Raw genomic sequence first — 12,450 nt, forward strand, 5'->3', positions numbered from 1 at the left:
GTGTGTGTGTTGTTGTTTTTTTTCATTTTATTTTATTCTACATTATGCTGTTTTATTTTATTTTATATTGCTTGTTTTTACTTTATTTTACTGTACTGTACTTTACCTTTCTTTACTTTATCTTATTTCATTTTATTTCATTTTATGTTGTTTTGATTTACTTGATGTTGCTTTATTTTAGTTTAGTTTAGTTTATTGCATTATACATTTTTTTTGTTTGTTTTGTTTTACTTTCATTGTGTCGCTGCCTCATCTGATGGGTGGGAGCATTTTCTCTGTTTGTAAGGATTTCTGTTGTGATTGGTGATTTTTTTCTTTCTTTCTCCATTACATTGTTTAACTGTGTTTCAGTATTAAGACACACTCTTTGGGGTTTTAAGTGCCCCCCATCCCAAGACAGACCCTGGCTACAAAGTGTTCGGTTTTTATTTTATTTTATTTGTTTATTTTAATCAATCTCTTGCAGTTGTGCTATCTTTTGAGTCATTTCAGTGGTGTTACACCACCATCCCACCCCCCACCCTTCCCACCCCAATACACCAGCTGCATGACTTGTCCGTGTTCCGTTTTGGTTCCAGCACCAGAAGTCTTCAGGGATCTATTCTCAGTCTCTACTTGTTTTTGTCTTTTTTTTCTTTCTTAAAACTGTTGCATGTTTTGAAATGATGATGTGAGACTCGCATAGAAAGTGCATACTGTGTTTCACCAAAAAAACAACAATACACACTGCAGTAACTTGATGGTGGTGGTTTGAACTCGTCTCATTACAGGTGTGTGGTGAGACGCCAGGTGTGTTTGGGGCGCGACGCGCAGCACAACTGCCCACAGTATGAATGTGGTGAGTGTGGCTCGGTTGCTGGGTGTGAGATTGTTTGATGATGATGATGATGATAATAGTAATAATGATGATAATAATAATAATAAGAAGAAGAAGAAGAATATTGATGAAGAAGAACAACGACATCAATAATGATAGTGATAATAATACAAAGAGTAGTAGTAGTAATAATAGCAGCAGTGTTATATTAATTATGATACTAAGAAGAAGAAGAATGATGATGATGATGACAGTAGTGGTAGCAGTAGTAGCATAAGTAGTGTCATGCATTTATATACTGTACTGAAACTTAGGCAGAGATGAAACAGCGCATAAAACTCTGTGAATCAGAGACGAATGATAAAATCTGCACATATATGTAGGCAGGAAGCTGGAAAAAGCTGTCGGCAGAGAAAGGAAGGGAAGGGAGGAGCTGTTTTGGAAAGAGGCAGGTTTTATGGTCAGACTTCAGCTGAGTGCTGAGAGTAAAAGAGGGAGCTTGTTTCTTCAAGTGTAAGGTGCAGAGACAGAGAAGGAGCAGTGGTCAGTCGTAGTGTTTGAATCTCAGGTGTGGGTTTAGCGGGAGTGTGTGTGTGGGGGGTGGGGGTTGGGGTGTGTGTGTGGATATGATATGAGGATGAATATTATGTCTGTTGAGTGTTTAGCGGGAGTGTGTGGGGGGGGTGTGGGGGTTGGGGTGTGTGTGTGGATATGATATGAGGATGAATATTATGTCTGTTGAGTGTTTAGCGGGAGTGTGTGTTGGGGGGTGTGGGGGTTGGGGTGTGTGTGTGTGGATATGATATGAGGATGAATATTATGTCTGTTGAGTGCGTGCTTGTGTTTATGTGAGTGTGTGTGTGTGAGTGTATGCAAATGTTTTGGGGAGGAGAGGGGGGGGGTTGTTTTTGTTCTTTGGATATAATGTACAGGTGTATGTATAACTAACTGACAACTCACTTTTTTTTTCTTTTTTCTTTTTTTTTTTTTTGCTGCAGTTTCAAAGGAAGGTCTGTGCAACTCCCACAATCACGACGCTGTGTGCGACACAGTTGGAGAGGAATTCACCAACGCTTGTCTCCTCTTCTCGCACCACCGCTCCCTGGCCTACAGGGGACACTGTCAGGTGGGTAGCTTTCACAATTTTTTATAGATTTTTTTTTTAAAGTAAAATAATGGAATATCGAAAAGCTAGATAGCAGGATGACAAAGTTACAAACTAAAATAATTAACTATATTATCAACATGAATGGGAGAACCTCTGCATTGTACAAATCTCTATACTTGCATTTTGGCCCGGATTCTGGGAGCATACTTTTCAGTATTATGAAAATTAATCACTCCCCACATTGAATTAACCAGAATTGAGTAAAAAAAAATAATAAAATAAAATTTGTTTTTTGGGGTCATACTTTGCATTTTCTCATTTAATGTCAGTAATAACACTGGCTCCACAGAAGAAAAAAACACAAATGTTTCAGAAGAGAAAAAGAATTCTCCTCAAAGGAAAATAAAAGGCTTCCTTTTGTGATATTCAACACTTATTTTAACCCCTTGACTGCCATCGGACTGCCATGTTTCCACTGTTGTGTACCGCCTGGACAATGGGAGACAACCCACCGGGCTTTTTAGGATGGCTGAGGAATTGTTTCCCTTTGATTTTGTTCCCATCACTTTGATAAACCAAGAAAAGAGAGATAAAGAGGGGGTGGGGGTTGGGGAGTAATCATTTTGCCATTACAAAATAATCTGTCCTTATAGCCTGAATTCGGATGTCTCCAGTGCTTCAGAGATTATTATTTCTAAGTTTGCATAAGAGGAATAGATAAGTGAATTTCTGTTCGAGTGTCATGCAGTTTTCAAGTTGCCTAACTTGTGTTTTTGTTTATTATTTTGTCTGTTTGTTTGCAAAACATACCATATTTTATTGTTTATGGTTTTGATCTTCACACATTGCTATATGCACCAAAACAAAACAAAAAAGAAAAAAAAAGATGACCCAGTAAAATGTAATCTGAGCACCATTTTTTTTTTTTTTTTAATTCCCATAGTCAGTCAGATGAGACCATAAACTGAAGTTCCATGTGCAGCTTGCACTTAGCAATACAGTGCAATGCAATACTATGCAATACAGTAGAACGCAACACAATAACAAAGCACGGCCCCTTGGTTTTTTTTGTGTGTAATGTTTCTACTTTAGTATATGTATGGAAAGGTATTTTAAAAATTCTTTTGTCCTGTATATGGATAAAATCAATGCACCTGTAAGTGTAATGCTTAAATCTTTGTTTGTTTTCCAGTAAATATATTTGTTTTCCAGTGTCATATATTACCCTAAAAATTTTAAAAAATAAAAATATACACACACACACACACACAAAAAAAAAAAAAAAAAGCAAAGCATGATGTGTGTGTCTATGTGTACCTACAGGTGCAGCAGTCATGCAACCTGGCAGGCCCAGTGTGTGGCCATGACGGGGAGACCTACAGCAGCCAGTGCGCAGCCCGTGCGGCAAGCATCACCGTGGACTACGAGGGGGCCTGTCGGGCCATCGGCAACCTCACTGGTCAGTCAGCACCCTGGGGTGTTTTTTGGGGGGGGATTTTCATTGTGCGTTTTCTTTCTTTCCGTTCAGTTTTGTTACGTTTTGGTTTGGGTGTGGGTTTTTTTTGCAGAGGGACACATTTTTTTTCTCTGTATATGTTATCTTTGTCAGTTTTAGCCAATGTGATCTGAGTCTGAAATTTGTATATTTAGCAGATGTGATGTGAGGCTATGTAGATTTTTTTTATGCATATTTTCATGTCACTTAGTCTTAAATTTGTATGTTTTGTTATAAAGCACAGTGAGCCCCATTTGAGATGGGGCTACTGAGCTATATAAGCCTGCCTATAAGTATTATTATTATTATTGACTCATTCAGCTCTGAGAAAGATGGCAGAATTGATAAGATGCTCATATCCTCAACACAGAGTCTGTGAGGGTCTGGGTTCGAATCCCACTCTTGCCCCCTTTCTCCAAAGTTGGAATGGAAAATCAGAATGAGCATTTGGTCATTCTGATGAGACGATAAACTGAGGTCCTGTGTGTAACACACACTTGGAGCACTAAAAAAAGAACACATAGCAATGAGAGTGTTGTCCTCTGAAATTCACTCCGATAGGTACACAGATATATATGCATGCACTCAAGGCCTCACGTTTCTATATACGCATAAACCGCAAAGAAAGGAAACTAACTTGTAAGGTATTTTCAAAAGTGTCTGCATGTAATTTGGAGGAAAAGCTGTATATTTTCTGCCTTTTTTCCCACAAATCTTCTTCTTCTTCTTCTTCTTCTTCTGCATTCACTCGTATGCACACAAGTGGGCTTTTACATGTATGACCGTTTTTACCCCACCATGTAGACAGCCATACTCCGTTTTTGGGGGTGTGCATGCTGGGTATGTTCTTGTTTCCATAACCCACCGAACGCTGACATGGATTACAGGATGTTTAACGTGCGTATTTGATCTTCTGCTTGCATATACACACGAAGGTGGTTCAGGCACTAGCAGGTCTGCACATATGTTGACCTGGGAGATCGTAAAAATCTCCACCCTTTATCCACCAGGCACCGTCACCGTGATTCGAACCCGGGACCCTCAGATTGACAGTCCAACGCTTTAACCACTCGGCTATTGCGCCCGTCCCACAAATCAATATGGCATGAAAGCCTGAAGAGGCTGTAAACTGCCCATGCAGGGTTGAATGGGTTAATGACAGATACATGTTGTTGTTTTTGTATGTTGTTTTTCTGATGAAGGATACAGGCATTTTTTTGTTTTTTGTTGCGTGTTGTTGTTGTTTATATAGCGTACCTTTGTCTCTGTATGTGTGTTTGTGAGCGAGCGTGTTTTGCATTTTTACACCATTGAGTGAGATTTGACAGTTGAGAGATCATTATGAGTTGTCCATTATGACTTGATCGATGTGATTGACTATTGTCACTTTTCACCATTGTGACTTTTGAATGTTGTGACCTTTGACCATTGTGATTTGACCATTGTGACTTGACTGCATTGACTTTTTTGTCTGTTATGACTTGATCTTTGTGACTATTGACCATAATAAGCAACCATAATGACTTTTGACCAACATGACTTGACCATTGTGACTGACTCAGACTGTCTGGCCGTGACATGACTGGCTTTGTGTGTGTGTGTGTGTGCAGTGTCCAGCATGAAGATGGTGCCCGGCAGACACACCATCAGCTGTGCCCGCGTCCATTGCCCTGCCCTCCGCCCCAGCCACTGCCGCGGGGTTGTTCCCCCTGGCGCCTGCTGCCCCATCTGTGGTCAGTGTTTGTATTTTCTTTCGTGCGGTCTTTTTCCATTCGCAGTCATTATATTTTCTTTCGTGCTGTCTTTTTTCATTCGCAGTCATTATATTTTCTTTCGTGCGGTCTTTTTTCATTCGCAGTCATTATATTTTCTTTTGTGCGGTCTTTTTTCATTCCCAGTCATTATATTTTCTTTGTGCGTCTTTTTCATTCCCAATGATTTGCCTTCTGCATATCGTATCTTCTTTTACTTTGTTATATTATTTCGATGTCCTTGCTTGTTTGTTTGCATACGCTTCTTCATTTTACTTTGTGAGTTTTATGCGTTGTGTTTTTATAATATTAATGATTCTGTTTTATGTTTCTACTACATTTTGCATGCTTTCTTGTTTCACTTTAGGTACTGGATTGTAAAGCGCTTAGAGCTTGCTTATGCTTGTATTATAGCGCTATATATAAGTAAAATATTATTATTATTAATTTCATGTCATTCATTTTTCTGTTGTTAATTAATGTTTTACACAAACCAGTGATAGGCTTTGCTTGTTTGTTTACTTGTGTTTCCTAATTTTATGAGATTCGTTTTCTCTTGTTAACATTTTTGCACAAGTCTAGGATATATATAGGCTGTCAAGGCACTGACCAGTGAGTTGGGTTTTTGCAGAGGTCAGGTATCACCTTTTTTTTTCCTCCATAGTTTTTTTTTTTTTTTTTAAAGCACATGTGATGTAAGATATAATAATGATGATAATGATATTGATACTACTACTACAAATAATAATGATAACAATAATAATGATAAGAAGAATGATGATGATAATGATAATAATGATGGGTATTTATAATATGATCTACCCCTTTAGCACAGGGGCCTATTGTGCTAGATTCATATATCTATCTGTCTTTTTATCGATCTATCTATCTATCTATCTATACATACACACTCACACACACACACACACGCACACACACACACACACACACACACACTCTTATGGATCAGACAGCACACTTCAATGACGCTGCCTTGAAAACTGACCAAACCTGAACCTCTCTCTCTCTCTCTCTCTCTCTCTCTCTCTCTTCCCTTTTGTATCAGGTGTAAAATTCAGCTTTTATGATCAAGAAAAATTCCTATGTATTTGTATTCATGTACTCTTTCAGCCTTTGTTATATATCATTTGATGAACAGGTCAGGAACACTGCCTTGAAAATGACAAAAGCTAAATCTCTCTCTCTGTCCTCCCCCTCCGCCAGCCGCCCAGCTGCGCGCCCTGTTCTCCCCGGCCCTGGTGGACGTGGCCAGTGACCGTATGGCTCAGGGACCACTGACCGTGCAGCGCATGGTACGGGCGCTGTCCCGCCTGCTGACGGTGGCCCAGTGCGACGTCTTCGGCTACCTCAGCCTGGACGGGGACCTGGTGCTGCTGGTGGCTCCCCTGGCCCTCAGCCCTTCCGACGTCCAGGTGAGTTTGAGTTGAGGAGGGAGGGAGGAAGGGGTGGAAAGGGGGGTGGGGAGGTGTGTGTGGTGGGAAGGGGGGTGCAGGGAGGTAGAGAGAGAGAGAGAGAGGGGATTGTTAGGTAGAGGGATGGAGTTAGAGTTTAAGCATTGTTTTGGCAGAAAGCCTTTTGGGTCAATTTGTTCAGTGATGGTTGCATTGTTCGGGGGATGTGGCAAGGGGAAGGGGGTGGTGGTGAGGGGTGGGGGGATGCAGTGAGGGAGGCGGGAAAATCAGAGGGGTGTCCTGTATGTCTGCCTGAAGTGTGGAATAATAACATATTGTAGATATATATATATATATAGAGAGAGAGAGACACAGAGAGACAGAGAGAGAGAGACAAGCAGCCAACCTGCAAAGGGGTTTGTTTCAGGGCCAAATACTCCATCATCAGTTCTTTAAAAATGAAAAATAGATTTAAGCAGTCAAAGTTAAACTGAAATGATATTAAAAAGGTCAGTTAAGAATTAGAATAATGTGTAAAAATAAAAAAAAAAAAAAGGAGAGAGGACATATTCCCCAATCTCTTGTTAAGTCATTGTTGAAGTTTGATCAAGTTGAATTATTCAGTTCCTTCAGGAACTGAAAAAAACAACCCAACCTAAAACAAAACAAACAGTATCAGCACTTCTCTCCAGCTAACTTTAACTCTACAAGGCGTAACTGTAGACATTTTCTCAGAACAGACTCGGCAAGGAAATGAAGATAATTCCTCCCCACCCCCCTTACCCCACCTCCACTCGCCACCCCCACCAAAAAAATGAATGATCCCAACAACTAACCACATACATTCATTCAAATGTTAGCAGGCAGGCAGGCAAGTCAAAAGTAAAACACTCATTTGTTTTTTTCATCTTTTTCCCCTGCGGCCACTGCAACAGGTGGAAGCGTGTAACAGTGAGGCGGAACGCCTGGAAATGCTGATCAGCCACGGCAGCCCCACCCTGACGCTCTACCTGCAGTTGTCCCCCTTGCTCCTGGCCCCGGCCCAGCTGGCGCGGCTGAACTACAACGTCCCCATGTACCGCGTGCGCTCCGCCGCCGGACCTTCAGCCGCGCTACCGGGGACCCAGACGTGGCCCCTGCTGTGCGCCGCACTGCTCTTGACATTGTTGCTTCACTGGCACAGAAAACACTAGCACAGCCAGAGGAGAGGAGAGAAGATGGTGGAATGTTTGATAAACTGCCAGTATTTCGTGATGGGAGAGAGCTGTTGGGTTCCCCCCCCTTTTTTTTTTTTTTTTTTTTTTTTTTCTCAACACTAAGTCTGCTGTGAAAGTTCTGTACTGGCTGTCAAGTGATACAGGGGCTGTTCCAGAATGTCGGCAGAGTGAAATGAATGAGCGATGAAACAGGAATGTTCTGATGACGGGAGACGTTTCTGGACAAGTGAGATTACCCAGACTGGAAGGGGGTAGGGGTGGGGTGGGGGGTGTGGGGGACAAGCGAAAAAAAGAAGAAAAAAAAACCCAACCCAGTTCCTGAGCAAAGACTGTGTTGGCCTCTGAATGTGTCTGGCTTTGACTCGTGACAACAAAGTGAAGACCTTGATAAAACGTGTTGGTGTTTTTTGTTGTTGTTGTTTTTTTCTTCTTTATTTTACTTTCATTTATTTATTTATTTATTTGATTGCTTATATGTTTATTTACTTATTCATTGCTTATATTCATTTATTATTTGTATTGTCTCTCTTCTTGTAGCCCCAGACACTTGTGTCCACATATTATATGATTGTGACGCCTGTGATTGTGCTGTCCAGATGTTTCCAATACTATCCCCAAGACTTTTTGAGATTAGATATATGGCATGTGTAATGTGGTTAAATCACCATTACATTACAGTTTGTTTGTTTTTTCTCTCAGCACTTGCTGCATTTTTTTTTTCTTCTTTTTTTTTCTTTCTTCACCTCATATGAATCCGCCCTGTGTGCATGTGGATGTTTGGTGTTTGTTTGTTGTTGTTTGTTTTTCTTTTTTTCTTTTTTGTGGAGGTAACAATCAAGAACTGTTGGACACCATGGGCACAAGCAAATACGCCTGTGATTGTTTAGAGACTGACGAACCTTTGTGGCCATACTTTTTTAATCAGCAGAGGCAAACAAGCAGCAATGGTGTGTTGCAGTCTCTCTCTCTCTCCCCTTGCTTGGCCAGCTGATGATGTGGAAGAGAGAGAGAGCCAAGTATTGCCAAAGGAAGCTTCAGCCAAAGAGTATATAAAAAAAATATTAAAAAAAAAAAACAATTAAGGGGAAAGGACTGACTGGAACATTGGTAAACTGGGTAAGTGAAGTGGGTCAGCTTCAGAAAAGAGAGACACTAACGCCGCTGCAAGAGGGGTGGTGGGGGTGGTGTGTGAGGGGAAAGGGAGGTGCAGTTTTGTCGGACAGTGCATTGTTTTGCTGTTGATGCTTTATCTCAAGAGTGTGTATTTGTGGGCCTGTGTGCGTGTGTGTGTGTGTGTTCATGCATCTGTGTGCGCTTACGTACGAGTTTGTGTGTGTGTGTGTGTGTGTGTGCGAGCGTGCACACACACATGTGAACAAGCATTTGAGTGTGTGTATGTGCATAAACGTGTGTGCATGCAGGTGTTTACACACAGTTAAAAGAATGTATGTGTACGCTGGCATACCTCTGACTGATTCCTCCGACACATCAGTACCAGGAGGTGTATACTTTTTTTGTTTTTTTAAGCAGCGATTAATCAGTGATGAATCAACCGCTGGTAAAATATTGGATGGGCGTTTCATGATTCTGCTGAGGTGATGATACCCAGAGAACAACAATGCGTGCAACAGACAACCAACGACCACTACCTGCAGCTCTCAGCCCCATGTGCAGAGGTTTACTGCTGTGACAATCATGATGGCAAAGGTCCCAGCCACTGTCAGAGGTGTGCTGCTGCACTGAGGAGGGGGTGGGGGTGTGGTGGTGGACGGCAATCATTTATATACTTTAAACTTGTTTGGGGGGGAGGGGGGAGGGGAAGAAACAACAAGACTTTCCGGTCTGTTTTATTGGATGGTGTGTATTCAGTCCTTACATTGTTGTTCTTTCCTGGTTAAGAAAGTGAGGACTTCATCCAGTCTTGAGTTAAGAAAGTGAGGACTTCATCCAGTCTTGAATTAAGAAAGTGAGGACTTCATCCAGTCTTGAGTTAAGAAAGTGAGGACTTCATCCAGACTTGAATTAAGAAAGTGAGGACTTCATCCAGTCTTGAAAAGCTATAGTTTGTGTGTGAAAAAATTCTGGAAATGGCAGATGCAGGCAACAACAACAACAAACAAAAAAAGAATTGGGGAGTGTGGGGTGGGGTGGGGGGGGGGGGGGGGAGATAAACAGCTGAGAAGGAAGAACTACTAGAATTTTATGAATCTCACATTCTATGCCTCCAGTTTTAGCTTGGTTGTTCCATAATCTGCTGTATTATGGACTAAGTAATTCTGACCTGCTCTGTGTGTGAATCATGGTAATATACTTTGTCATGGTTAAAAATAAATTTTTTTTTTTAAGTCTGTTTTTGAAAGAATTAGTTGACATTGAAACTGTAAAGAATAATTTCACTGATTCTTAAGGGAGCCTACTGAGAATGGGTTTCCAGAGCAGATTTTGGTGTTTTAGCTCAGCGGGGTGGCTCCAGACCCATACAGCAGGGAAATAATAATGATGATATTAAAATAAAAAAAAAAATCAAAGGCATTATTATACAGTCAGCAGTGGGTGTACAGTCTCCTCTGTGCATCTTTTGTCAGTCCAACATTCATGGACCTAACAGTGAGGAAACTGGCTGTGCACATATGCACAGTTCACTTATCTTGGAGGAGAGTGTATATCAGCTGGAGAGAATATAGTTTTGAGCATAAGTGTTTTGGGCAAAATATCTTACTTTTTTCATGTGTTGTGTGGGTTGTTGTTTATTTCAGCAACACTGTACTTTTTGCAATGATCTAGCAGTTACTGATTTTTTCCTTAACTTATGTTGTTGTTTTTTTTTCTTTCTTTCTTTTTTTTTTAAATTTTTTTTTATGATGATGGCATCTGTATGTTTTTTGTTGTTTGTTGTTTTTTTTTTTTTTTTTTTAATGATGATGGCATCTGTTGCCCACAGTCATCAGTTTCCTCCCAAGACCTTTGCACTTCCCCAACAATGACAAGGTGTCCACTCACTGGCAAGTCTCTGAACCTGCCCTGTATTTCATATCTGTGTGTGTGTATGTGGGTGTTTTGTGTGAGCGTGTGTGTGTGTGTGTGTGAGCGTGTGAGCGTGTGAGTGTGTGTGTGTGTGTGTGTGCGTGCAATGTCAGGCAGCGGTGGTCAGTGGTGGTGGTCATCCATGGAAAGAGAGAGAGCCATGGGAGAGACCAACAGATGGTGTCACTACATACCTGAATTTTCAACGAGAATTTCTGCGTACATACTCTAGACGGGACTGTAGCGGTGTCATACGATGACCCCCACACCCCCAAGTTGTGATAATATGTCTCTGTTTTTTTTCTGTGTGTACATAGTCTGTATGTTGTGCAACATTATTTGTTTTCTTGTGTAGGCAGTGGGAGCGGGGCAAGGGTTGGGAGGTTGGGGGTGGGGAACAGTTGATGTTACGCATCCAACTTTTCAAACGTCACTCCTTGGAGGAGAGAGAGAGAGAGAGAGGGTGTTGGGGGGGGCGGGGGGGAAGGGAGGTTGAGGGGGGCGGGGGGGGGGAGCGAGGCATATTTGTGTGCATGTTGTGCTTGAAAGTGAAAACATTTTCATTGGCGTATAGTTTCTCCATCAATCTAATCCAGAATTGGGGAAAGACATGAACTGGAGATTCCCAATACTTTCAGTAATTGTTTTGTTTTTTGTTGGTGGTGTTTTTTTTGTTTTTTTGTTGTTTTTTTGTTTTTTTTAAAGATGGAACACTTTTAGAATATATTTTTAGTGCCCTGCAAATGAACAGAGGGGGAAGTTATTCTGGAAAGTCCTCTGTATGTGTGTTAAAGAGAGAGAGAGATTGAGAGAGAGTGTGTGTGTATCTCTGTGTGTGTGTGTGTGTGTGTACTCGCTCAGCTGCAGCTTCCCCACTTCCTCCCTCTTATCGCCCCCTCCCTTTCCCACCCCCAGTGATTCATCATTTAAGAATGGTCAGGTGTGTGCAAAAATCAATCTTCAAGGTACTCATAAGAAAGATATAAAGGTAGATAAATGTTTGTGTTGTTGAATTGAATCTGTTTTAGAACATGCTTTAGGGTGTTTGTTTTTTTCTCTTTTGTGTGTGTGTGTGTGTGTGTGTGTTATTGTAGTTCTTTTTTTGTTTTGTTTTGTTTTTCTCCTATTTGGGGAGGCTATTAAACTGACAGTTCATGTTTATTGTTGCTGAGTGAATTAAGACAAAGGGAAGAACAGTGTTGCTGTTTGTCTGTTGTTTTACACTATTAACTTATTGACTTGTACAATCAGTTAGAAAGGGCCCCTGTCCAGTCTCTCAGTGAGTGAGTATCACTGTCATGAGTGCTTGAATTTTTGTGCTGGAGAATGTCAGGTGGGTTTTTTGTTTTGTTTTGTTTTTTTGTTTTTGTTTTGTTTTTATGTTTGTTTTGTTTTTGTTTCTTTTTTTTTTCCCCCAGTCTGTTTTAGGATATTTCATTCATCTTTCCTCAGGTAAGGGTGGTGGTGAGACAGTTTATAACAATACCCCTCATCGCCTCCCCTTCCCGTTGTTGTAGTGTTTTTTTCTAACATGTAGGGTTGCGAGTGAATAATGATTCGGTTCATTTTACTGGATATCTGTTGTGGCATGCATTGACACACATGCAACTCCTGTCTGTGAAGAGT

The 12,450-nt window shown here is 41.0% G+C and overlaps 1 protein-coding gene across 1 annotated transcript in view; it reads left to right on the top strand.

Moving 5' to 3' along the window:
* The window catches only part of LOC143293671 (reversion-inducing cysteine-rich protein with Kazal motifs-like), a 118,553-nt gene extending 106,809 nt beyond the window's left edge, over positions 1-11,744 (top strand). Inside the window, exons 19-24 of the mRNA XM_076604814.1 lie at positions 771-838; positions 1,816-1,943; positions 3,249-3,384; positions 5,031-5,153; positions 6,396-6,604; positions 7,519-11,744. Of these exons, the coding sequence (XP_076460929.1) occupies positions 771-838; positions 1,816-1,943; positions 3,249-3,384; positions 5,031-5,153; positions 6,396-6,604; positions 7,519-7,776 (922 nt within the window). The 3' untranslated portion in view covers positions 7,777-11,744. The remainder of the gene's footprint in view (positions 1-770; positions 839-1,815; positions 1,944-3,248; positions 3,385-5,030; positions 5,154-6,395; positions 6,605-7,518) is intronic.
* The last annotated feature ends 706 nt before the right edge of the window (positions 11,745-12,450 follow it).

This window comes from Babylonia areolata, chromosome 19 (genome assembly GCF_041734735.1).
Source record: "Babylonia areolata isolate BAREFJ2019XMU chromosome 19, ASM4173473v1, whole genome shotgun sequence".
NCBI lineage: Eukaryota > Metazoa > Mollusca > Gastropoda > Neogastropoda > Buccinidae > Babylonia > Babylonia areolata.